At 38.2% G+C, this 21,255-nt stretch overlaps 6 protein-coding genes across 18 annotated transcripts in view; 1 reads left to right on the forward strand and 5 right to left on the reverse strand.

The window, feature by feature from the left end:
- The window catches only part of LOC124188385 (peroxisome biogenesis factor 1-like), a 91,211-nt gene extending 83,543 nt beyond the window's left edge, over positions 1-7,668 (reverse strand). For all 11 annotated transcript variants that reach the window (XM_046580970.1, XM_046580975.1, XM_046580974.1 and 8 more), the window contains exons 1-19: positions 7,536-7,668; positions 7,240-7,473; positions 7,142-7,182; positions 7,010-7,083; positions 6,397-6,944; positions 6,015-6,331; positions 5,837-5,955; positions 5,652-5,759; positions 5,427-5,589; positions 5,190-5,352; positions 4,966-5,128; positions 4,709-4,893; positions 4,495-4,629; positions 4,363-4,427; positions 4,209-4,268; positions 3,137-3,326; positions 2,833-2,995; positions 2,074-2,185; positions 1,733-1,898 (exon numbers count right to left, since the gene is read on the reverse strand). In XM_046580970.1, coding sequence (XP_046436926.1) covers positions 1,826-1,898; positions 2,074-2,185; positions 2,833-2,995; positions 3,137-3,326; positions 4,209-4,268; positions 4,363-4,427; positions 4,495-4,629; positions 4,709-4,893; positions 4,966-5,128; positions 5,190-5,352; positions 5,427-5,589; positions 5,652-5,759; positions 5,837-5,955; positions 6,015-6,331; positions 6,397-6,944; positions 7,010-7,083; positions 7,142-7,182; positions 7,240-7,473; positions 7,536-7,619 — 2,997 coding nt within the window. In that variant the 5' untranslated portion in view covers positions 7,620-7,668 and the 3' untranslated portion in view covers positions 1,733-1,825. The remainder of the gene's footprint in view (positions 1-1,732; positions 1,899-2,073; positions 2,186-2,832; positions 2,996-3,136; positions 3,327-4,208; positions 4,269-4,362; positions 4,428-4,494; positions 4,630-4,708; positions 4,894-4,965; positions 5,129-5,189; positions 5,353-5,426; positions 5,590-5,651; positions 5,760-5,836; positions 5,956-6,014; positions 6,332-6,396; positions 6,945-7,009; positions 7,084-7,141; positions 7,183-7,239; positions 7,474-7,535) is intronic.
- A 250-nt stretch (positions 7,669-7,918) lies between these two features.
- LOC124188390 (golgin subfamily B member 1-like) lies at positions 7,919-10,518 on the forward strand. Its single transcript, XM_046580984.1, has 10 exons — positions 7,919-8,166; positions 8,240-8,357; positions 8,422-8,630; positions 8,705-8,741; positions 8,824-8,970; positions 9,041-9,392; positions 9,485-9,579; positions 9,652-9,689; positions 9,756-9,969; positions 10,038-10,518. The coding sequence occupies exons 1-10, from the start codon at positions 8,016-8,018 to the stop codon at positions 10,369-10,371; spliced, it is 1,695 nt and encodes a 564-aa protein (XP_046436940.1). The 5' UTR covers positions 7,919-8,015; the 3' UTR covers positions 10,372-10,518.
- Positions 10,519-10,548: 30 nt separating this feature from the next.
- LOC124188391 lies at positions 10,549-11,306 on the reverse strand. Its single transcript, XM_046580985.1, has 2 exons — positions 11,210-11,306; positions 10,549-11,141 (listed from the first exon to the last, which is right to left on the reverse strand). The coding sequence occupies exons 1-2, from the start codon at positions 11,243-11,245 to the stop codon at positions 10,647-10,649; spliced, it is 531 nt and encodes a 176-aa protein (XP_046436941.1). The 5' UTR covers positions 11,246-11,306; the 3' UTR covers positions 10,549-10,646.
- A 538-nt stretch (positions 11,307-11,844) lies between these two features.
- On the reverse strand, positions 11,845-13,462 carry LOC124188953 (receptor-type tyrosine-protein phosphatase eta-like). The gene is made up of 7 exons (XM_046581891.1): positions 13,084-13,462; positions 12,936-13,012; positions 12,730-12,867; positions 12,533-12,658; positions 12,308-12,465; positions 12,109-12,244; positions 11,845-12,039 (listed from the first exon to the last, which is right to left on the reverse strand). Exons 1-7 carry the CDS (start codon positions 13,460-13,462, stop codon positions 11,968-11,970), a joined length of 1,086 nt encoding a protein of 361 aa, XP_046437847.1. The 3' UTR covers positions 11,845-11,967.
- A 1,147-nt stretch (positions 13,463-14,609) lies between these two features.
- On the reverse strand, positions 14,610-15,968 carry LOC124188957. Its single transcript, XM_046581896.1, has 6 exons — positions 15,842-15,968; positions 15,642-15,759; positions 15,396-15,547; positions 14,849-15,271; positions 14,668-14,803; positions 14,610-14,616 (listed from the first exon to the last, which is right to left on the reverse strand). Exons 1-6 carry the CDS (start codon positions 15,966-15,968, stop codon positions 14,610-14,612), a joined length of 963 nt encoding a protein of 320 aa, XP_046437852.1.
- Positions 15,969-16,719: 751 nt separating this feature from the next.
- On the reverse strand, positions 16,720-21,176 carry LOC124188395 (receptor-type tyrosine-protein phosphatase V-like). 3 transcript variants are annotated; one of them, XM_046581000.1, is made up of 16 exons: positions 20,646-21,176; positions 20,484-20,573; positions 20,310-20,415; positions 19,719-20,234; positions 19,346-19,627; positions 19,140-19,270; positions 18,915-19,074; positions 18,754-18,853; positions 18,187-18,452; positions 18,031-18,107; positions 17,830-17,964; positions 17,635-17,760; positions 17,399-17,571; positions 17,196-17,331; positions 17,041-17,125; positions 16,720-16,965 (listed from the first exon to the last, which is right to left on the reverse strand). In XM_046581000.1, the coding sequence occupies exons 1-16, from the start codon at positions 20,724-20,726 to the stop codon at positions 16,916-16,918; spliced, it is 2,514 nt and encodes an 837-aa protein (XP_046436956.1). In that variant the 5' UTR covers positions 20,727-21,176; the 3' UTR covers positions 16,720-16,915. The 3 variants fall into 3 exon arrangements, with proteins under 3 accessions (XP_046436956.1, XP_046436954.1, XP_046436955.1); XM_046580998.1 differs by having other exon boundaries at positions 19,140-19,276; XM_046580999.1 differs by having other exon boundaries at positions 16,761-16,965; positions 19,140-19,276; positions 20,310-20,412.
- Positions 21,177-21,255: the final 79 nt, after the last annotated feature.

The following is a 21,255-nucleotide window of genomic DNA, read 5'->3' on the forward strand; positions in this document are numbered from 1 at the left end:
TCCCTCCTCAATTCCTCGCGCTCCCAACATTCAACACTGAAGCAGACTCCTCTAAAAAAAAACGCAATTTTCAAAAAGTCATCGACGGCTCGTGAATCGTTACAATTGAGACCGCATTCAACTCTTTCGAGCAGAAGTTGACGTCAATCAACGGGGAAAAGGCGATTGATTCCCAGTTGCCTGGAGCTGATCGAAGGCTTTTGGCGGAGGTGGCGGTGATGGTGCCATGGTGGAAACCCACGGTTGTTCCGGACCCGAATCACAAAAAAAAGGAAGGCAAAAAAAAGGAAAAGGGAAAAGAAAAGAAAACCCCTTGACGGATCAACAAGCGCCGACTTTGTAGAAGAAGAAGAAGAAGAAGAAAAGCGACAAAACAAGGCGGCCAACTGACATAACTAGTTCTGATAGAAAGGGGAGGAAAATGGTTGGTGGGGGGAGAGACCAAACAGCAAACGAGAGAATGAATCAACGAAAAACGGGGAAGAATCAACTGCTATCTTCTCAATCTTCTTATTCTTCTCCTGCTCCTTCCTATTCCTATCGCTAGCTTTTCTCTCCTGTCGCCTACCAGCAGTTCCGGTAGCTGCTGGAGCTGCCGGGCTGCTGGAGTGGCTTTTCATTTCCGGCATGAAGAAGACGACGACGTCGTCGACGGTTGCCTTTCTATGTAAGCAACTGCAACTGAATGGTTGCATCAACAAGAAAAAAAGGAAGAAAAACTAGGAAAAAGTTCGAGCACGGCGAGCGTCACAAAGGGGGCAAAGGAAAACAGTATATATATCACGGGGCTATCGTCTCGCATCGGCTGGAATAATAACAATAATAGTAATAATAACGCAACAAAAAGAGGATCGGCTTAGTAGTTCTATTTCTATATTCTATTTGCAGAAGAAAAAGAAGACGCAGGGAGAGAGTGAGAGAGAAAAAAAAACATATAAACGTAGTAGTATCGCCTGTCACAGTCGCAAAAGTGACGGGGAGGAAGCAGAAAGAGAATGAAAACTATCATCTCTTTTATGACACGCTCCTACTGTTTTGTTGATAAACTTTCACAAGAGTTAAAACCCGATCAGAAAAAATAGAAGACCGTCTAAACCTTCTTTTGTTGCCTCTTATTCCAAGTCCGTGTTTAAAACTCAATCCGCCCGACAAATAAAAGGACCAAGAAGAAAGACCCCCAAAAGTCGACGACTTGTGTTGGTTTTGCCCAACGAATCCATGCACTCCGGGAGGGCATCCGCCGAGGTTCTAATCTTCTTATTCACCCATTTTCTCTTTTTTTTTTTAAAGAGTCGTTATTAAATCGCTTATCAGTTACCAACTGTCTGCACACATACACACGTACTAGGGAGCGTGCTGGGCGCCCCCCCCCCCCTCGCTCTTCCGCTGGATGTTTCCTTTTTTTTTTACCCATATATTTATTGTGTATAGACGTTGAATTGAATAACAAGGAGGAATAAAAGGCGAACAAACACCAGCTAGCTCGTCGCGTGTTCTTATTTCATATGACAGCTAGACTACCCCCTCCCCACCCTTTTTTTTCTCCGACTGACATTCACGGAGAGAGAACGACGGTGCAAGATAAGATCCGCCGGAATTTTTTCCTTTTTTCCTTTATACATAAATACATAGACTCCCTCCTCTTTCCTCTCCTAATACGAAGATGGAAGGATTTTCTCTTCTGCGGTTTCTTCCGGTAAGGGAGAAAAATAAATAAATAAAGACCACTGACCTTGTGTGAGTGAAGTTGATCCACGTCGCTAGTAGAAGACGAATAATGCAGATTGCCGTCTTCTTCCCCCTCCCGGTCTTCTTTCTTTCCTTTTCATGCCAGGGTGACCCGTGCGGGACCTGGCTGCTCGTTGTTATCGCTGTGTCCGGAGTCAAAGTTCTCGTAGCTGCAAGAGGAAAAATCAAGAGAGAGAGTGAGACAGTGAGACGGAGAAAACATTAATCAAAAAAGCGTGTCCCGTTCTTGAATTTAATTCCTCTTTTTCTTGTCACTTGGTTATTGGGAAAGAGATGGGAAATTCAAAATATTATGCGTCGGACAAGTAAATAAATATGACTTGCATTCGATCGTAGCGCTGCCGCTCCGAAACCGTGACCGATGGCCGAGTCTCCCGCAGCGCATCCACCAGCAACTGATGAGTGATATGAATTGGAGAAGGTTTGTTGTTGTCGCCTATTGCAAATGCATACAATAAACAGGCATATAGAGAAAATCAGATAAAGAATCGGCAGCATAATCACACAAGAAAAGGGGTCTTTCATTCTTCTCACTCCCCGTACATCCTATACGGTACTAAGAATCGACCGATGAATAAAATAAAATAAAATAAAAAAAGGTCCGACGAACGAACGGACCTGGCAATTTGTTAACGCTCTTATCGGGCGACATTCTGGACACCCACTAAATATGCGACTATATGTCAAGCCTTCGAGCACGCAGTGTCCCCACAAGCGACGTCGCGCAATTCCACACAAAAAAAAGGCACAAAAGAGACCGAATTCTATGACTCTGAAAAAGCAAACGGGTCACATAAATCTTGATCAAATAGGTTGGAGGAAGAGAGAGAGAGAGGAGAAAAAAGACTGAAGAATTAAAAACAAGAAAGAAATCCCCTCGTGCATCTTGCTAGGACCCAAGGACCCCGTTGCTGCCGTTTTCCCTGCAGCTTCCCCCTCATCAAAATTGTTATATTCATAAGATGTTCGTTTAATCGAATTTTTATCCTCTAAAAAAAACAAGCCTCGATAAAGCTTTCTTCTAGGCATCATCTTCTTCGCAACACAATTGATTCAGTCAGATTGATTGTTTGGGTTCCTTACCTTGAGTCCGCTGATGTACAGCTTTTAACTGGGCAGTGTATAGGACCGCCTGCAGGTCTGCGCCCGAATAATATTCCGTCTCGAACGCAATTTCATCCAATCGGACGTCGTCAAGGAGATGAAGTCTAGAACTGAGCGCCTTCAAGATGTCTAACCTTTCATCCTGGAGAGAAAGAGATACTTAATAATGCATTCAGGTTTTCAAATTCAATTGAAATTGAAATGAAAAAAAAGGGAAAACGGCCACACACACAACAAAAGCAATAACAAAAAAGGGATCAGAAAAAAAAACTTAGTAAAGTACCTTGTCCGGTAGAGGGCAACGGACCGAGACGTCGAAACGGCCCGGACGGAGAAGGGCAGGGTCAATCAAGTCGGGTCTAGATGTGGCTGCCAGCACCCATAAACCTGCTTCTTGGCCCTCCACCCCGTCCAATTCTGTGAGCATCTGATTGACAACCCGATCCGTGACACCTGTGCTGTCATGACCCCGCCTGCAAAAACACATAAACATTAAAATAAAAAAATAAAATTCGTTCTTCGAATACCGAGGCGCACACAGACAGACACAAAAAAGAAGCAAAGGAGAGAGAAACACGGGGATTATTATTTCAGAGAAAGGGACTTTTGAGAGCTCCAAAACAGAATAAGGTTTGTGAGACATCAACAAACAAGGGGGAATAGAAGAGGAAAAAATATACATTTATACGATAAGTTCCCCCCGTTGTGGCTTTTAAAAATAACACGATAAACGATTGTAAAAATCAGAAAGAAGGAAAAAAGATGTTCCTCTACGTTTTCTTTTTTTACATCTGATAGCAGAGAGGACCGCTGTGCAGTATGGCAAGGTGTTGGGACACTCAGCAGGCGGCCGATGTTGCATGCATCATCTTACATATGTGAAACTCGCTGTCGGTTAGAGCGGTGTCGATCCACAAAGAGCCACCAAACATACATCTTTGTTAAAGATGGTTCCGAAGCGAAACACAAATAAAACAGCCAAACCCCAAACAGTGGAATCGAATAAGAAAAGAAATACGAAGAAAAAGGATGAGCTCCAAGTGAATGGATGCTTAATGAGCAAGGCTTTGTGGTCGAATAACACACCGCCCCAACGTCACAATGACACCTCCCGATAAAAGCGACGATGAAATATCACCACTGCCTTTGACTTTCACCTATCAAACACCGCGCTCAACCCTTTTGGGTGACGTTTGTTAATTTACTCGATTGGTAGATTCACATTGTAGTACATTGACATCACATGGTCATTGATTATCCAATAGTGTTTAAAGATAGACGCTTCATTTATGAAGAAAAAAGACTCGCATGAAATTCAGATAGGAGAAATTGATTTTAATCAGTGGATACGCTACCTGGGAGCAAGACTGTCGAACTCATCAAAAAATAGGATACAGGGCTTGGCGCTCCTGGCTCTGAAATAGACATTGTACATAGTTAAAATTGTAATTCAATACAACTAAAACACTTATTAAATCTATTGCAAGTATTATGCAGTCGCACACTTACCGTCGGAATGTCTCTCGGACGGATTCTTCGCTAGCTCCTATATACTTGGACAGCAATTCCGGGCCCTTTAACGAATGCGATATTAAGTATTTGGAAAAGAATTTCTCATAAATTTTGATATTAAGTTTTAACCTTAATACTAATAAAGTTGACTTGGCATTCGGTAGCCACAGCGCGAGCCAACATTGTTTTGCCAGTTCCAGGGGCCCCATAGAGTAGAAGGGCCGATCTCAGTCTAAGGGGGCAATGGGCGAATAACTCTGGATACTAGAATACATTATAACATAAGGTAAAGTCGTAACCAGCCTTTGACCAAAAATGGAAAAAGAAAGGAGAGTTTACATACTTGAGTTGGCCATTTGAGGGTTTCTACTATTATCTTTTTCGCATGAGTGAGCCCCCCGACATCACTCCAGGCGATACGGTTGTCAACCGAAGGCTTCAAATCAATGCCATGCAACCCGATCGGAACGTGATCTTCCACAGCAAGTTCGAAGTGTTTGGCTTTCACCAAAATCTCTTTAAGAGAACCTTTAACCAAAAAAGGTGCACTCTTTTTAATTTCCACTAATCAAATAATTAGAAAGACGCAGAAGGTTTTACCTGCTTCAGAAGCAGCGAGATGCGTCGCTTTATCTATTAGATGACGGACATCAGTAGCAACGTATCCATCCATTTTAGAGGTTATAGAAGTGAGGTTGATATCTTCCTCAACATTCAAACCATCAGTTTCCAACAGTTTTCGAACCATTTCTAATCTCATATCCTGCATAAAACTCAAATGTTAAACCATAGTTTGTATCATTTGATTCTTGCATGACACTTACATTAGTGAGGGGAGGGATTATTAATTCGCATGTAAACAAATGACTCGATTCGTAGTTATAAAGCCTAGGATGCAGTGATTTACCGTTTATGGCTGTAGCAATGATCATTACTTGATTTAGGAATGGAGTGCTCTTAACAAGTTCAATGATCAAAGCTGAAATTCTGAAATTTAAAAAAAAGTCGACACAGCTGTAACGAGATACACATGAGGTATACGTTTTATACGAAAAGCTAACCTCTTGTAATACCATGCTTCTCCGTTGAGTGTTTCATCTTGGTCGTTTTGTGGTGCACTCACTAACAGATCAAGATCATCCAACACCAGCAGTGAAGGTTCCCGATCGATTAGTTGTCGAAACATTACTTCCCAGTCACGTTGAAGTGTTTCTGCTCGCTTACCTATTAGTACAGTGTATGCATTATAAAGTTTGATGAAAAGCGGTAGGCAAAAAAAAAAATACCTTTTAGTGAAGCACAGTCGATAAAAACGGTATGAACATAAAATGGCTGGCTTTCTAATTGGTTGCAAAGATTGCGTGCGATGCTAGTTCTTCCCGATCCTCGTGGTCCTACAAATGTTTTCGTAATAAAAAGAAGTGCTATTCTTAATAAAACCACCTTTAGGTGTTTTAAATTAAATTAATACCCGTCAGAAGCAAATTTCCATGACGGCATCCGGTACAAGAACTGCATAAACTGTTGTTAATAAGTCCCAATCCGCTTTTCAAGAAGTTGGTAGCTTTTTCGAGTAGATTGGTAACTCCTCTAAAATATATGAGTGATCTCTTGAAATAAATTTTTCATACGCTGTTATTAATACATACCCCAATGGAACTTCAGATTTCGCTGTTCTAACGGGATCGTTTTCTAGCAGCTGTAGATACTGAGGCGCATTTTGTATTCGGATGCGTATAACCTTGAGCTTCTCAAGAATCTTGGTTAGAGCCGTTTCGTCAACGCGGCAAAATCTAGGATTGGGGCTTTTTGATTGAATTCCAGTGAATATGCGATTAGTTTTTCCCTTCACGATACAAGGAATGTCCAAATGTTGACCATGGTTAATAACAAGATTCACTTTGTCTTTAGTTACTGACAACATCCACATTTTAACATCCTTTTCAAGTTCTTTTAAATCATAATCCTGTAAACACAGACAGTTATTATTGAATGTGTTATACCGTAAATTAGCTTTTAAAACCATTATACCTGGACAAATGTGTAAAAGCTGATATTTTCGCATCGGTTAGGGAGATCGTCTGTTTGAACGACTACTTGCACACGCTGCTTCAAGTTTAAATTTAATTGGCGAATAACTATTTCTGAAAGGTAAATGGCGTTGGGATAAATGGGCCAGTTATGACTGCTTCCAACGAAATGGATGTTAAAATATGAAGTGCGTTCGTTATTTTGAATGCTGCCAATACAGTCTTGCGTCTTGTCAAGAGTGGATTCGTGGGTTTTAGACAAAAATGCTTGATAAGGTTGTAAAACAATATTAGCATTGTTTTCAAGTGCTAATTTGTGAAAAGTTTCTTTTTCTTCAACTGGTAGCACTCGCAGTTCTAGAACAGTACTAGCACATTTTTCTGGTGTTTTTGGGAAATGATGGTTCAGAAGATGTGAGAGGATTGACTTCAAAGGAGATATTTGGTTGTCCACCACTGGGCCTACATAGGGTTTAGGTTTAGGAGGGCACACATGGATTTCAGTGTCTGTAGCCAATAATCCAGTAGTTTCCTTAGGATCAAGTTCAACTTTAAGAAAGAAAAATAATTAAAAATTCAATTAAAATGTTTGACAAGTTTTGGTAAGTATTTACTTATTTCTATAGAAAGACTAACAAAATCACTCAGCCATATGGGAACTTTTGCTCCAACCCAAACAACACGAATTCTATTGGAATAAATAAAGAACTGTGTTTAATGTTTTACTGGGAATTTTTTTCATATACTTATTCAAGAGCTCAGATTGGATTTGTTCAATGTTCAGCTCCTTTGGGAAAATAAGTTTAAATTACATTTTCAACTTAATTTAAACTGTATAAATTACTAGTAATTCCCAATCCTCCTCCAAACATGGCTCCGCTATGACTGAAGATAATATTGGAACATTCTTCGGAAAAATTTCAAATGCTGTTTCCACATCAGTAACCAAACCATTCAATCTGGCAAATTGAGTACCTATCACCACATTTTCATCTCCTGGAAGACCATTTTCACCTATGCAAGTAGCATACACAGGAGGAGCAGAAATATTGGACTGCTGAATTTTTATTGTAACCATCTGAAAGAAACAACAATGTAATTGTAGTATATTCAAAGATCATACTACAAAATTAGGATTACCTGATTGAAGTTGACTCCCCATTTTTGAGGGACTGTAACGAAACACGTTTTTCTAGAATCGGTGGACAAAGTAGCAATCCACATGTTAGGCCCGCCTAAACAATTTCGAACTTTGAACAGACGATCAGCTGTTTGCCTGTTTCGAAAAATATTCGGAAATTATTTCCGACAGCAATGTCGCAATAAAAATAAAAACAACATAAAACGAAAGTACAATTAAAAACAAATTAGTTTTACGTGTAAAAAATTAATTTTTAAAAAATTTTGTATTGTTTTGTCATTGACATCAGAGGATTTAATTCTAGTATATTTTTATTCGAAATAAGACAACTTTTTTACTTCGGCGCCAAATATTCAATGTTGGAGAATCAGGAGTTCATCTACTAAAATTTCGTCTGATAGAATTGATCGGCATTACAACGTTTATCATTAATTGTCCCTCATATCTGAACGGTACTCTGAACGGGTAACAGGATAAGTATGGATAGTGAAATTATTTACGAAGCTTTGGGTGAAGTTTTACCAATAGAGAGGAAGAATGGAAATAAAGAGTCTTTCGACGAAGGTTTTGGTGGTCCAGATGAGGAAAGTTTTTCAACCATGCAACCAGCTTTCAATCTTTCCATGACTGGTAACTGATATGATGATATTGATGTGTTGTGGGATTTTCATCTGTCATTTTATAAATAATAATAATAATTCAGATGAAGCTGTAGTGGAAAGTATCTTTAATTGCTGTGACAAAGAACAAACTGGATATGTTCGGGCTTCAGTCTTGGTTGAATTCCTCTTGAACTATGCTTCTGAAAGCCATGAAATCAGGTTGAATTTTTCAGTTATTTTATTGATTTCCAGACGTTGAAGTCACTATTTATTTCCTGCGTAGGGAAAAATTTCAGGACATGCTGGTTGCCCTTGATCCTACTGATACCAACCCAGAGGTTACAATTGAAGATTTTCAGTCTGCTCTGAAATTTTGTATCAACAAGTTAACTTCCAAGACTGAAGATTCATCATTTCTGTTCAATATTAGTTCAATTAATAATAACCCTCAATCAATCCAACATCATTCCAAATTATCTTCAAACCATGACAGTAAAACATTAGTTCAATGTTCAGTTATCTCTGGGTGATCTTTCATTATTATATTTTATTTTTTTTTTATTTAGCTGACTCTAGGAACTCATCCTCTACAGAATCTCAATGGTTGGCCTACAATTTGAAAAAATTTGTCTTGATAACAATAATTAAATTGTTGTTTAATCATTCAATGTTTATTTAATTTTAGTGCTCTAGTTGATGTGAAAGAGCTTCAGTTCCAATTTATCCGTCTTCAAGAACAGAACAATTTGTTACAAGAGCAAATGGATGCAGTAGAAGAAAGCAACATCTCACTTAAATCTGAGAACTCGGTACTGAAAAATAAAATAAATAGGTGAGACTAAGATGAAGGCCTCTTATGTAAGGTGTCAGTGTATTTCAGCTGAGATTTCTCTTTATATTAGAGTGGAGCTAACAGTAACAGAAATTGGTCAGCAATCTCAGCTCTTGGAAGAAGACAATAACCAACTTCAGAGCCGAGTAAAACAGCTGAAAGAAGATTTCCAAAGGATGACCGTTCAATATGAAGAGTGTCGAAAGGAACTCGACGAAAAAGTCCAAGAATTAGAAACCATGCAAGTTCACCATGTAAAAGGAGAAGAACGCTGCGAACAGTTAGTTGACGCTATTAGACACCTTGAAGAGATAATACGTGTTAAGGAGGAAGAACTGGAAATGAAAGACAAGGAAATTCAGCGTATCTCCCAGGATTTAATGGACCAGCAGTTGCTGTCCGATCCAGTTACTCCTACCGATGTAAGTAAAGTTTAAAAATCAATATTAGATTTCATAACGCGCAATCCGCAAATGCTTAATGGATAACAACTACATCGGTGTTTACCTTGCAGTTTGATCGTCTAAAGGGTCAGGAATTGGGAGAAAACCTTGCGGCTGAATTACAGTCCTCTTTGGGTGACACCCCCTGGAAGAAGCAAATGGGAAGGTAAAGTTTTCAAATTAAATTGGACACAGCTTTTGTTACTATTACTAACTTTGCTGCCATTTGACATAACAGTGTTGCAAAACCTGATTTCATTCATCCAGCTGCGTGGAGTAAGTAAATGTTTCTTATCCTCTCTCTCTTTGGAAATCAACGTAAATATTTGTTTATGTGTTTAGACGTCATGCTCAATGAACCAGAGTATGAGGATGAGCCCATCAATCGAAGCTCTTTTGGCGATTCCAAAAGCTCATTCAGAATGCTCGGAAATCAAAATGGCAGTCCAGAAAAGGTCATCTGTAACAAAATGAAAACCCATAGCTGTTTGAATAACTTGGAAACACAGGCTTCCAAAGTCCTGCTAAATGATTTCGTTCATTCTACTCCAATAAGGTACTTTTCTCTTTGATTATAAAAAAATTGTGAATTTAAACTAACTTAAAAATTGTTATTGCGTAAAGTAAAATTGCGCCAACAGGTCCGATTAACTGGATCGAGAACGAATTGCCCGTCAAAAGCTCAAAGATATCTGATTTGTGGAATTTCGTTAAATATTTTCTTCGAATTTTCTTTCTTGGTGTTCTCTTACTGGCTTTTCTTGCTCTTGTCAGCGTGCTTGTGCTATTGCTGCTGCTTTCCTTGTCATCAACAGCCTCCTATGGCTGTGGGGGGTTTTCAAACGATTACCTACAACAAGGTTCTCCATACTACTCAACTTCTTTCGTATCCAAGATATTCGACATGATTAAGCCATACTGCCAGATCGAGTACCATTCCGGTTGTCCTCCCGTTTAAAATCACCTACGTCCTCGTGTGTTCCTAGTCTCAAAACCTCACTGTCAGATTTTGTCTTCGTGATAGTTTTTCTCTTAATCCTATGTAAATCGACTGTTTGAAAAACGTTAATTTCGGCTATATAAAATAAACGAGACAGCTTTATAATATGGTCGTTGTGTGCGCTATTATTCTTACTAGGTTGTAAGTCAAGTATATTGTGAACTATCCCGGTATGCATACTTATAAATGAATCAGACAATTGCAAAATTTGTCTTTAAGTTAGGCATTTGAAATTATGAAGACGCACTAGATAAAACAGGATTTGAAATGTCGAACGGTACAGACTTGGTCGGGGTCGTAGAAGGTTCGAAAGGAATGGTGGGAAATTCGTTGATAGGAAACACAGGAGCGACGAGGAAATCTCTGGATACGAAAACAATTTGTCCCGCCTGACTGGTGGCTGTCTTGGCTCGTTTATGTCCGTGAATCTCTTCCTTCAATTCCTCCAATTTCTGTGCCGTTTTGCTGACAGATCCTGACATTTTGTTCTTAAGAGAGTCTTTAGTCTCCTTAAAATGTTGTTTGGTTGCCAGTAGGACATCTGCAGTCTTGTTAATTGAAAAAACGACCGCGTTCATCAGAAACGATTTAGTTTCCACCACTTTTTCCACAGTCTGGTTGAACTTTCGCTCTAGATCTTGCTTAAAGTCGGATGACTTCTCTTTGATATCTTTCTTGAGTGCCATGCCATTACAGCAGTTGATTGTCATGAATAGGACTGCCGCAAGCTTCCGGATAAAAATCAATGTGGTTAGAAATTTTGTGGATGGCAAGTCAGTGATAAAATTAAACTTACGACGCAGAGGAATTGGAGAGTTTTGGATGAAACCATGGTGCACGATTGATTGTTAGATGCGGTTCTTACTCGAAGTCGAAGCTGCTTTAGTCGACTGACTAGCTGGAAGCTCGAACGAATGATTTTCTGACTTGATTTCCTTAGAATTTATACAACAAAATTCGAAATAAGTGGGCGTTCCATAGACCAAAATGTTCAATGAAATGACCTTTGGGTTTCCTCCGTTTTCCCTTAATTGTTTTTAAGGTCGCAAAATAAATAGTTTGTTATTTGCCCTTTTAAATGCTCATCTTTAGGGATTATTAACAAAAACCTCCTAAAATATCAGGGTCCCCTTATTCGACTTAAGGCTGTTGGCCTTCAGATCGCCTTGCCAAGGTAATAAAGGGTGATTAGGGTTTTACCAGGTTTTACTTGAATGCCAACCAGGTGATTTCCAAGGTAAATGAAAAATTAATGAAAAATAATCGATAACCCGGCGTTGAAACGTAAAACAAAACTACTAACGCTTTCCAGTTAGAATGATTCAATTTGCCACTTTACCCTGTACTTTTATTCTTGATTTCTTTCGCCCTAATCTGAATCGATACCCATGAGATTTTCGTCACTCTAAATAATATACGAACGATTACAGATTAGATTATGGAATCACTGTATATTACAGCTCACACAGTTTTCAATCAAATTTGTAATAAAGCGAAATAAATATTTTCGCAGATATTATATAACAGATATTTTCGAAGTATTATCTTTTTTCTTTAGCCTGACTCAGCACTCAGTCTTGTCTTGACATAATGAGCAATGCAGGAGTACAGGAAAACATATTGTGCCTAAAAAAATATTAAAACATTGAGATAAAAATTAGAGGGGTGTAATTGTATAAAAATGTGTGGAATAACCTCTGATTGAACCATGGACAAGCGGAAGCGTCTCAGATGACGAACTGTCCTTGGAATGTCAACTAGATCAGTTATAAGTACTTGCTGGATTAGATAGTCAAGAGCTATGAATGTCCCTGTTCTACCAACTCCCGCGCTACAAGGTATGGTGATTATTGCGACTTATGATTGTGTCAACTTATTGCACTTGTGAACAAACCTGCAATGAACAACGATGGGCGAGGAAAAATTCAACTGTCTAGCTTGTCTGCGGACGATTTCAATAAATCGGATTAATTCTTCCGGCTGATCAGGCGTCTCAAAATCCGGCCAAGCGGTAAAATGAAATTGTTGGATCTCTCGCTTAAGATCCGGAGCCTAAGTTAAAAAAATGCATTTGGAAATCAAGGCTTTACTTTGCTAATATCGAATATAAAGAGTTTACTTTTGTTACAAGGATATTCCGTATTGTGTAAAATGAGTACGTCGTCTCGCGCAAGAGTTCTAATTGAGTGTCATCACCGTAAATCACCAATTCATCTTCACTTGGCCAATATTTTTCACATTTTTTCTATTTTTAAATTAACGTACGTAATGCGAAACTTATATCTGAGTAAAGAAAATGTGTTTAGATCTCTATACCTTGCCACATTCGTAAAGAGAAGTCACCATGGCGATTAACCTTACATCTTGTTCCAAAATCATTTGCCAGAAATCGCCTAAAGTATTATCCTTTGGGCCTTGAGCGGCAATGTATTCCTTTTCTTTTTCAGAAAACCCCTAAATATGAAGCAGAAATGTTATGTTCGCAATATTATTTGGTAACATACAATCTTTTAGCTTATTACCGGAATGAAAGAAGCGTTAATGTATCCGTCGTTTTGGTAGTCTTCCGATTGGGAGAGTAAGACTCGATTAAAATCATCTGATAAAAATTAATTATATGTATGTGTTTAAAATTTTATGTACAGCTTTGCTCTAGCCATGATCTCTTACAAGGGTGGGTATTTAAGAATCTGTTCTTCATTTTATTTTCAGATCGTTCAGCGATGGTGCGGGGCAACCTTTTGGTTTCTATTTCTGCCAATTTATTGATTAAAAAGAATTCCATTCGAGCTTGTCCAACGTCAAACGAACAAATATCGCGTATGTTCAACGGCCGTTTTGTCATTTGAGGCAAACAATCTAGGTCCATTTCAGCATTTTCGTTGGAGCTATTCTGGCTATTACTGCTGTTGCGGCTGGCACGTGATGTCCTATTACGGTTAAACGAAGGAATAAGTCCACTGTGGCTCATCGACGGAATTCTGCCTCGGCTTTCAACTGACGATTTTTTGTTGATGTTATGTTCAGTATCCTTTTCCGGAGCTTCCATTCTAAAAAAATAATTTTTATCATTAGGTACTTATACAAACAGATCAAGTTATAAAATTATATAATAAAAAAATTGTTTATAACTTCAGAAACTTACTTTTTCCATTTTCTTGATAGGAATAATGCCATTATGATTGCAATCAGTAATAAACCGGTAATCACACTGATTGGCACAAGAAGCTTCACAGGACAGTCAGCTTGAAAATATTGTTCTTTGGTTGAATAAAAATCACTCCCATTCTCAAATATTGTTCGCATAGCAAAAAAATATGTTTCACATGCTTTTACGTCAACAAATTTATAACTATATAGGAGATTTGAAACTGGCTCCACGATTGGTGTGTTTGAGAGAGAGTTCCTGATCGAAATTTCCCATGCAAGGACCTTAGTTTCCTGACAGTGCGGATGATTCCAGTGGATGACTAGCGTTGCAGGCTCGTCGGGGCTCTCTGGAACTTCAGATCTGATAGTCACGTTATTGGCTATCCCTCTAGAGAAATCTTAATTCACAGTAAAATATTCGTTTTAAATAAAACACTACGAAGATGTGTAAGAATATTTTACCTGGAAGCGTAGTAATCTGCTGAGTGAATGAGCCTAAATGAAGTTTATAGGTAGTGCAAGGCTCAATTTTTTCCTCGAAGCGCCATCGCGTGTGACAATAGTTATTGCTACATTTTTCAGTTAAATTTGCTGGTGCAGAGCTAAAATAGCCAAAAAACATTTAAAATAATTTTGTCATTGTTTGCAAATCAAACAATATAAACAAACTAACAAATCGTAAAATATCTAACCCAATTAGAGATCCATCTGGCTTTTGAATGGTTAAATTTCCTTGACACTGACTCGGAAGTTTCCATTCAACTTCAAAATAAGAAGAGATATTTCTATTTGATGAATCAGCAATAAATCTCGGGGCACCTTAAATTTAAATGAACTAATTAGAACAGTTTAGCTCTGAGCGTGGTCAATCATACTAGGGACATATACCAGGAGGAGGGGGAATAACATAGAAGGTAGATCCGCTGACATAGATAAACTGTTGTATGCATGCTGATGTAAGGTTGTGATCATACAGCATACAGCTCACAGTGCAAGTGGCATCGTTGCATTTTGTGTTGTTGGAGGACAGGCTTTGAAAAAAATAATTAAAGCCTAGATTGAAACGGTCACGTAGAAAATCATAAAATTTATAAACAGGCTTACCTAACATTTTGAACAAATGCATAATTTTTCTCAATTTGGATTGTGAAGTTTTTCAGTTTTTGGCAACTTGCGGGAACTTCCCATTGTAATTCGAATCTACTAGATGAATCGCTACTAACATTAAGATTTTGAACATCTTCCGCCAAGAACAGTCTTTATTAACATATCGCTCCGATCAGACCTCGTTTAAATGGTGATAGATTTTTACCTCCTATGTCAAGCGTTTGAATCACGAGAGGCTTTTTAAAAACCTCTGTCATTGTGGATTTCCCTTTTTCAGAGCTAAAAACGTAGACAGTATAATTGACGCATGGTTTTAGTATGCCTATATTTTTAAAAACGAAATTATTTTCCTTGTCATTGCAAGGTGTAATTTGTCCGTATTTATTAAAAGTCAGTTTTCGCCTCTGTGTATTCCTGTTATTTAGTGCTGTAATGCACATATTTTGGACTGGAACATCTTGATCTTGTACAGTTTGATTCTTTTCATTGTCTTCGATGACCAAACTGTAATTGAGCGAGGAAACTGAACATGTAGTTTGCATCATTTCCGTCCATTCAATATCAATGTGGTGTAAATTTGATACGGAGATAAGGTTGTTCACTACATCAGCAAAAATTTATAACGAAAACGTAACTTAGAACAAATTTGGTAAAAGAACCTAGTTCCTTGTAACATAATTTGGGTAGAAAGCTTTAGAGTGAGCTGGTTAGTTGTTGTGACTCACTTGAATGTATTGCGCTTAATAAAACGGTTTCACCGTTTATGTTGATAATGGGATATGTACAATAAGGAACCACGACAGTTTTGTTGAGATATATTTCGCAGATTTGCTGTGCAGAGTTGCAAGCCGCTTCAACCATATGATCGACTCTTTTACTACAAAAATAAGAATAAATTGGAAGCTAAAAGTAAAAGCCTCCCTCGAACATCGTGCAATTCAGCGTAAACAAAAAAAAAAAATAAGACCTACCTATTATTCGTAATTGAAACAGGGACTGGGTACATGGAAGTTGCATTGCATTCAATTTTCCAAGTCAATTTCACTGGATTGGTCAGTTCAAATGTCGTTGTGTTTTTTTTAACGGGCACTATATAGAAAGGAATATTTTAAATAATTCATCTAAATTAAATTGCATATATTATGCGGTAATATCAAATAATACAGATTACCAGTAGTGATAAGTGCCTCATTTTTCTTACCACCTAGAACAAATTTGTAGTTCACACAGGCTGCTTTCGGATACGGAAGTTGACATCTCTTACTAGGTACTCCATCAATTTTGCAAACATTTTCCATTGTTATTGAAATTGGATCAATCAATTTGTTGTTTCTTTAATTTTTCAAATGCACAATATTGCTATTAGTGATAAGATTATGTTTTAACTTAAGTTATTAGTGATAAGATTATGTTTTAACTTAATGTAAATTTTGATTATATAACAATTACTAACTCAGAAATTTGTAACAATCTGATGGAGCTGTTTTTTTGATTGGATTTAGTTTCTTTTTCAATATTCCAGCTGAAGAGGATAGTAGATTCCAACACCGTCGCAGTAAAATTTTCAATTTCTGAAAAGATTGTGTTAACTTAAATATCAAACAGATACAAACGAGAACATTCAGCGTATTAATTTTGTTCTTACTGAAATTAATGTAAATGTTTGCAGGTAGTCCCTCGGTATTGCTTCCTGACACAGGTGATGGTTGGGTCGTTATTTCTGAATCATTTTTTGCGCTGAAGCACTTTAGCGTAAAAACAATTATTGCAGTCTGAAGTACAAGTGGTCGAAGAAAATGAATCATTTTCGCTAAATTTAATATTTGTGGCACTGCTGTGTCACGCTATTTAGTTTTAAATGAACTTAAAGAACTAAAATATATTTAAGAAAAACCCAGCTTATTATCCTATGTCCGCTTCGATATATCTGCAGTCCAGCTTGAAACCAACGGAAGCCAAGAGCAACCACAAATTGCACGAAACACCCAACCACGTCAACTTCCTCTTATTATCTGATCAAAGATCTGAAGAATTACAGTTTCTGCTGTTAAAAATTCATTTTAAAATGTGACATCCGAAACCAAGGAAACCATGTTGATAACTATTTTTTTCTTGAATAAACAAATTTACAAAACGGTCTAACAACTATAGTCGTAAAAGAATTTAGATTCTTTTATGAATAAAATGTAATGTACAGAAAATTTCAGATAATTCAATCAATTTTGCTGTCGAGGTCTTCCAGTTCTCATTCCAGTTCGTTCAGTAATGGATTATTTCCATTAGTCAAGAAAGTTGCTGTTATTAATAAGATAGCAAATTGAGTATTTAAAGAAGCGTGAATATATTTACTGTACAATTCAGGAAAGATACCTGCATCGCACGACTGCTCTACAGTAGCGAAGAGTCTAGTGTTTACGAAATGAGACATACATCGATAGATGTATTCGTATTGCTCCTGGAAGGTATTGTGTAAATGTGATTAAGTTGCTGTAACTTTGTGTTTAGTTAATCTAGAAACACTCTACCTCGCTTTGGACCATATTTAAACGGCACTCTCTCATGCGTAAAATAGTAGAGAAAATGTCAATCTCTTTCTCTACCCGAGCTTCCTGCATTAACCAGTCAACGGCGATAAAAGTCCCCGTTCGACCAACACCAGCGCTTGATTATAATTGAGTTTTAATAATGAATCGAGTGTTTATGACGAATTTATATCATTGGAAGCTACCTGCAATGCACCACAATGGGTTGAAGTGAACCGGATATTTGCGAAGTTGACGTCTCATTTACCAGGACTCGAACAACTTCAATAAATCGAATCAGAATTTCAGGATTATTTGGGACACCGAAATCGGGCCATCCTTTTAAGTAGGCTTGTTTCACCGTTCGAGATTTTCCATTCTGTAAATACGTGTTATCACATTATTTCCTACAGTAATCGGATTGACGGTGAGAGTCACTTACACGTTCTACTTTGAAACTGCGGAGAGTGTAGCTTTCAAAATCCGTTTCATTTAACTGGGAAACGGAAAGACTTTCGAAAGTGAGCGGGTTTGCTGCGTCCTCTGGCCAGTACCGATCACATTTTGGCTGCTCAAAATAAATAACTTAAAAATATTTGTAAAATAAACAAATTGTGTTAAGTGTAAAATTACTTACCTTTCCTCTTTCTTCAAGGCTTGTTACCATAATGATAATATGAACATTCTGTTCCCACACCATTCTCCAAAAGTCTTCGATTGTGCAGATTTTTGGTCCTTGTGTGGCGATGTACTCCCTTGGATCGTTGAAACCCTAGGTCGATGAGTCATTATTAAATGCATAGTTGATTTGTAGCGTTATTATCACTCATTCTGATACCATGATGTACGAAGCATTGATGTAGTTGGAATTAGTCGAGTCCGGTAACAAACTAAGGGAGACGCAATTGTGCTCGTCTTAAAGATATAAACAAATTCTCGAATGAAATCATCAACAGCAGTATAAAACAATAATTTTTAAAAGGCCTGTTATTACAAGGCAAGATGTTGACGTAGCGATTTTTTATCGTGTTTTCTTGCAGAAGGGCTATTGGACTGTCCTTGGGACGACGGGCGTCAGCGATGATAACCAAATCTTCGAATTCCATTTCCAAGAGGTGGCCAGCCGATGAGCAGAGACGCTGAGTGACGGCATTCAGATTGCGTAGCTTTATGGGATGTGAGCGACGCCGACCCATGTTTCCGAAGAAAGATGATTTCAAGCGCACAGATTGATTGTCACCATTCGACCTTCTGCGATTTCTGTTAAACCAAGAAATTAAAACGCAACATGAGAAAACTGGAAAAGGAATCGCCTAAACAGTTCCGAAAAGTGAAATCTATTTTTGTTTCTTACGTTTCACTAAATCAACGTTTTTCTCACAAAAGAATACCCTTCCCTCTAGTCCCCAGAAGTACCACGCCCCTTTAAATAATTAAAAAAAAAAGTTTTAACCTCTTTTTTTTTTTCTTTTGTTCTCCATTATTCCATTCTTGTTCCCTATTTTGTGTCCATAAGTTTGCTGTAATTCTTAATTCACTAAGTTAAATTATCGAATATTACCTTGTAAACCATGGTAGGACGCAGTATAGAGAAACGCCAAGAAGAAGCAGAACAAGAATACAGGATAATACGATGAGTCCCACGGTAACTGTATCGTACTCTGCCAAAGTGTCATAGAATTAAGTGGTAACGCACATTCGGAATTGTTAAAGCTCTTTTACCGCTGGGAGTAGACCCGCTAGCGTACGGAGAGTATTTGCGTGTGCCTTGATAATCTGTAAATTCGACGCGCACGTTGTACTGTGTTCCAGGTCGTAAATGACAAATCATTTTTTCTTTTTGTTTATCATTGGTTAGGATCGACGAATCTTGTTCCTCCTCCTAATTATCACCACACATACACAATCATCGAGTCAATGGATTATTTAAGATTTTACGAAAATTACCGAAGGAGGCTCCAAAAGAATCCGTAAAGAGGCACAGCCGACAATATAACAGTAATTGTCATTTTGCGACCAGCTAACAATAAGACATGTTTTGTTGATTGCTTGCGCATTGACGGCCATGGCAGTCATATCTAAATCTTAAAAATAACCGACATAAAATCTATATATATTCCACAATAAAGTTACATTTCTAGTTGTCACCATACCTTGGTTTTCCGTCCTGTTGGCGTGACGAATCGGCTGATCAGAAATTGTTTCATGGCTACCATCAATAACGATGCTCCAAACAGAAATGGAGTAATTTGTGCATAACTCGGCCGGATGTTCAATACGGCTATCTTCTGTTGTTTCGCTGACATTGCCAACTCGATCGACAAATAAATTATAGCGATATTTCAGGCTGCAAGTCATATTCTTGTAAGGTGATTCCCAATGGATCACTATCTTTTTATCGATTGCATTGTAAGACGATTCAATCTTGGATGGCCCTGAAATTTGACAGATCCAATTCGTTTCATCAAAACAATGTTCAACTGAAACATTAGATATATATGTAGATCTAGTTAATTTCTAACCAACATTTTATGAGAGGTTTGAGTTTAGTCCTTCCGATTGGGTGATCTTTGCCGGGGTGCGCAAAGAGAAGCAGATCGTACGATAAGCAAGACCGGATTTTAAATACTAAATCTTCGTGCCGACTGTTATCATTGCAGGAAACACGGTAATCAATCAGTGATTCCTTCTCTAGTTTCACTTGATGATGTCTCGAGTTGTTATGCCAAGAACAACTGCTACGAATAATTAGTGACTCATTTTCCGATTCCCTTGACACAAGCAGCTTCCAATTAACTGGTCGCGTAGCATTTACGTTACTTTCCTCAGACCACAACACCATGATATAGTCTAAACTATCCTCGTCGGTTTGCCAAACTGCGGTAAAATTTAATTCATGATTCTCAGGTGGCAAAGTCGTTCCGGTAGAAGTTGTGGTGCTGATGAGAGAAGATGTGCTAATCGAAGTGGAAGACGTGCTGATTGTAGAATTTTTCGCATTTCTTTCGGTACTAGTTTGCGCGTCATTAATATTGGCAGTATCTTGCGAATTGTAAAAGGAAAACATTTGAGTGACTGGAACATTAATAAATGCATAGCTTATAAATCCAATATTACCATTAACAGACGTCAGTTTATCCTCGTCAGCTGTCAATTCATCCTCTGGACTATTAGTGCGCGTGGGCAACTGGCTGGAAAAATTCAAAGTTAAGGTGCTGACCTCCTAAATTGAACAGGGTAAAAAAATAAAGATAAAGCATAAAAGCAATTGAGATTTGTAACAATAAATACCGTAAAACTTGTGGTAGGAGGATCTGAAGGGTCAATAGATTCTGGGGTAATAGATTCTTCATTTTGAAATATCACTAGACTATTGTTTGGCTGAATGGAAACAAATTGGATTATTTATACAGCTGAATCTGACTTTTTAATCGCAAAATATGTTCACGTTACGGGGGTATCGATAGGTGTCCCATAGGCGATGGCTGAAAGATAAGCAGTGATGATGGCTACCAAAACACTGTGGCAGGCCATTAGATGAAAAGAGTTTGTTGACTAGAATCACGTGCTATCTCTGAGAACGCATGCACACAAAACCTCCGTCACTGCTTTCGTTAGAGAATCGAATGGAATCAGCACAGGGGCGAAGAAGTAGGAGTGGCACGTGCTTCTTTTGGCACCCACTTTTGTGTAACATTAGCCAATCACTCTGTGGCAGACAAAATAGTATATATCCTACCTTTTATGAAATTTCCGCTTTTGATTACAAGCCAAAAAAGTGATGTGTGTAATACGAACAGCAAGGGAGCCACAATCATAGCGTATGGTGTGCACATCAAGTAAACCAAAAACTTCCGCACCCGACGCTTAGTTCGCTCCTTATCGCTCGAGCCGAGAAACACAAAAAAAGATAGCAGGATGCTCAACCATATTAAGGCCAACCGAACTCCAATCTCATTTGCTACAGCTTTTAACCGTTGGCATTTGTGGGAAACATTTTACGATAGTTATGTATTACACGCACTAATGTATACATATGGGCGACGACGCTTACAGTCTGCGC

This window comes from Daphnia pulex, chromosome 2 (genome assembly GCF_021134715.1).
Source record: "Daphnia pulex isolate KAP4 chromosome 2, ASM2113471v1".
Lineage (NCBI taxonomy): Eukaryota > Metazoa > Arthropoda > Branchiopoda > Diplostraca > Daphniidae > Daphnia > Daphnia pulex.

Excerpts from the sequence above, each read along its gene's own strand:
- LOC124188390 (XM_046580984.1), top strand. The coding sequence starts at position 8,016 with ATGGATAGTGAAATTATTTACGAAGCTTTGGGTGAAGTTTTACCAATA. Across the intron at positions 8,167-8,239 it reads TTTCAATCTTTCCATGACTG|ATGAAGCTGTAGTGGAAAGT; the intron begins GTAACTGATATG and ends ATAATAATTCAG. Across the intron at positions 8,631-8,704 it reads ATTATCTTCAAACCATGACA|CTGACTCTAGGAACTCATCC; the intron begins GTAAAACATTAG and ends TTTTTTATTTAG.
- LOC124188391 (XM_046580985.1), bottom strand. The coding sequence starts at position 11,245 with ATGGTTTCATCCAAAACTCTCCAATTCCTCTGCGTC. Across the intron at positions 11,142-11,209 it reads CTCTCCAATTCCTCTGCGTC|CTTGCGGCAGTCCTATTCAT; the intron begins GTAAGTTTAATT and ends TTTATCCGGAAG.
- LOC124188953 (XM_046581891.1), bottom strand. The coding sequence starts at position 13,462 with ATGGAAGCTCCGGAAAAGGATACTGAACATAACATCAACAAAAAATCG. Across the intron at positions 12,659-12,729 it reads CTCTTTACGAATGTGGCAAG|AAAAAATGTGAAAAATATTG; the intron begins GTATAGAGATCT and ends ATTTAAAAATAG. Across the intron at positions 12,466-12,532 it reads GGAATATCCTTGTAACAAAA|GCTCCGGATCTTAAGCGAGA; the intron begins GTAAACTCTTTA and ends TTTTTAACTTAG.
- LOC124188957 (XM_046581896.1), bottom strand. The coding sequence starts at position 15,968 with ATGGAAAATGTTTGCAAAATTGATGGAGTACCTAGTAAGAGATGTCAA. Across the intron at positions 15,272-15,395 it reads ATTAAGCGCAATACATTCAA|TGAACAACCTTATCTCCGTA; the intron begins GTGAGTCACAAC and ends TTGCTGATGTAG. Across the intron at positions 14,804-14,848 it reads TCTATCACCATTTAAACGAG|ATGTTCAAAATCTTAATGTT; the intron begins GTCTGATCGGAG and ends TCTTGGCGGAAG.
- LOC124188395 (XM_046580998.1), bottom strand. The coding sequence starts at position 20,726 with ATGGCCTGCCACAGTGTTTTGGTAGCCATCATCACTGCTTATCTTTCA. Across the intron at positions 17,126-17,195 it reads TAAATATGGTCCAAAGCGAG|GAGCAATACGAATACATCTA; the intron begins GTAGAGTGTTTC and ends AATACCTTCCAG. Across the intron at positions 16,966-17,040 it reads AGAGCAGTCGTGCGATGCAG|CAACTTTCTTGACTAATGGA; the intron begins GTATCTTTCCTG and ends TATTAATAACAG.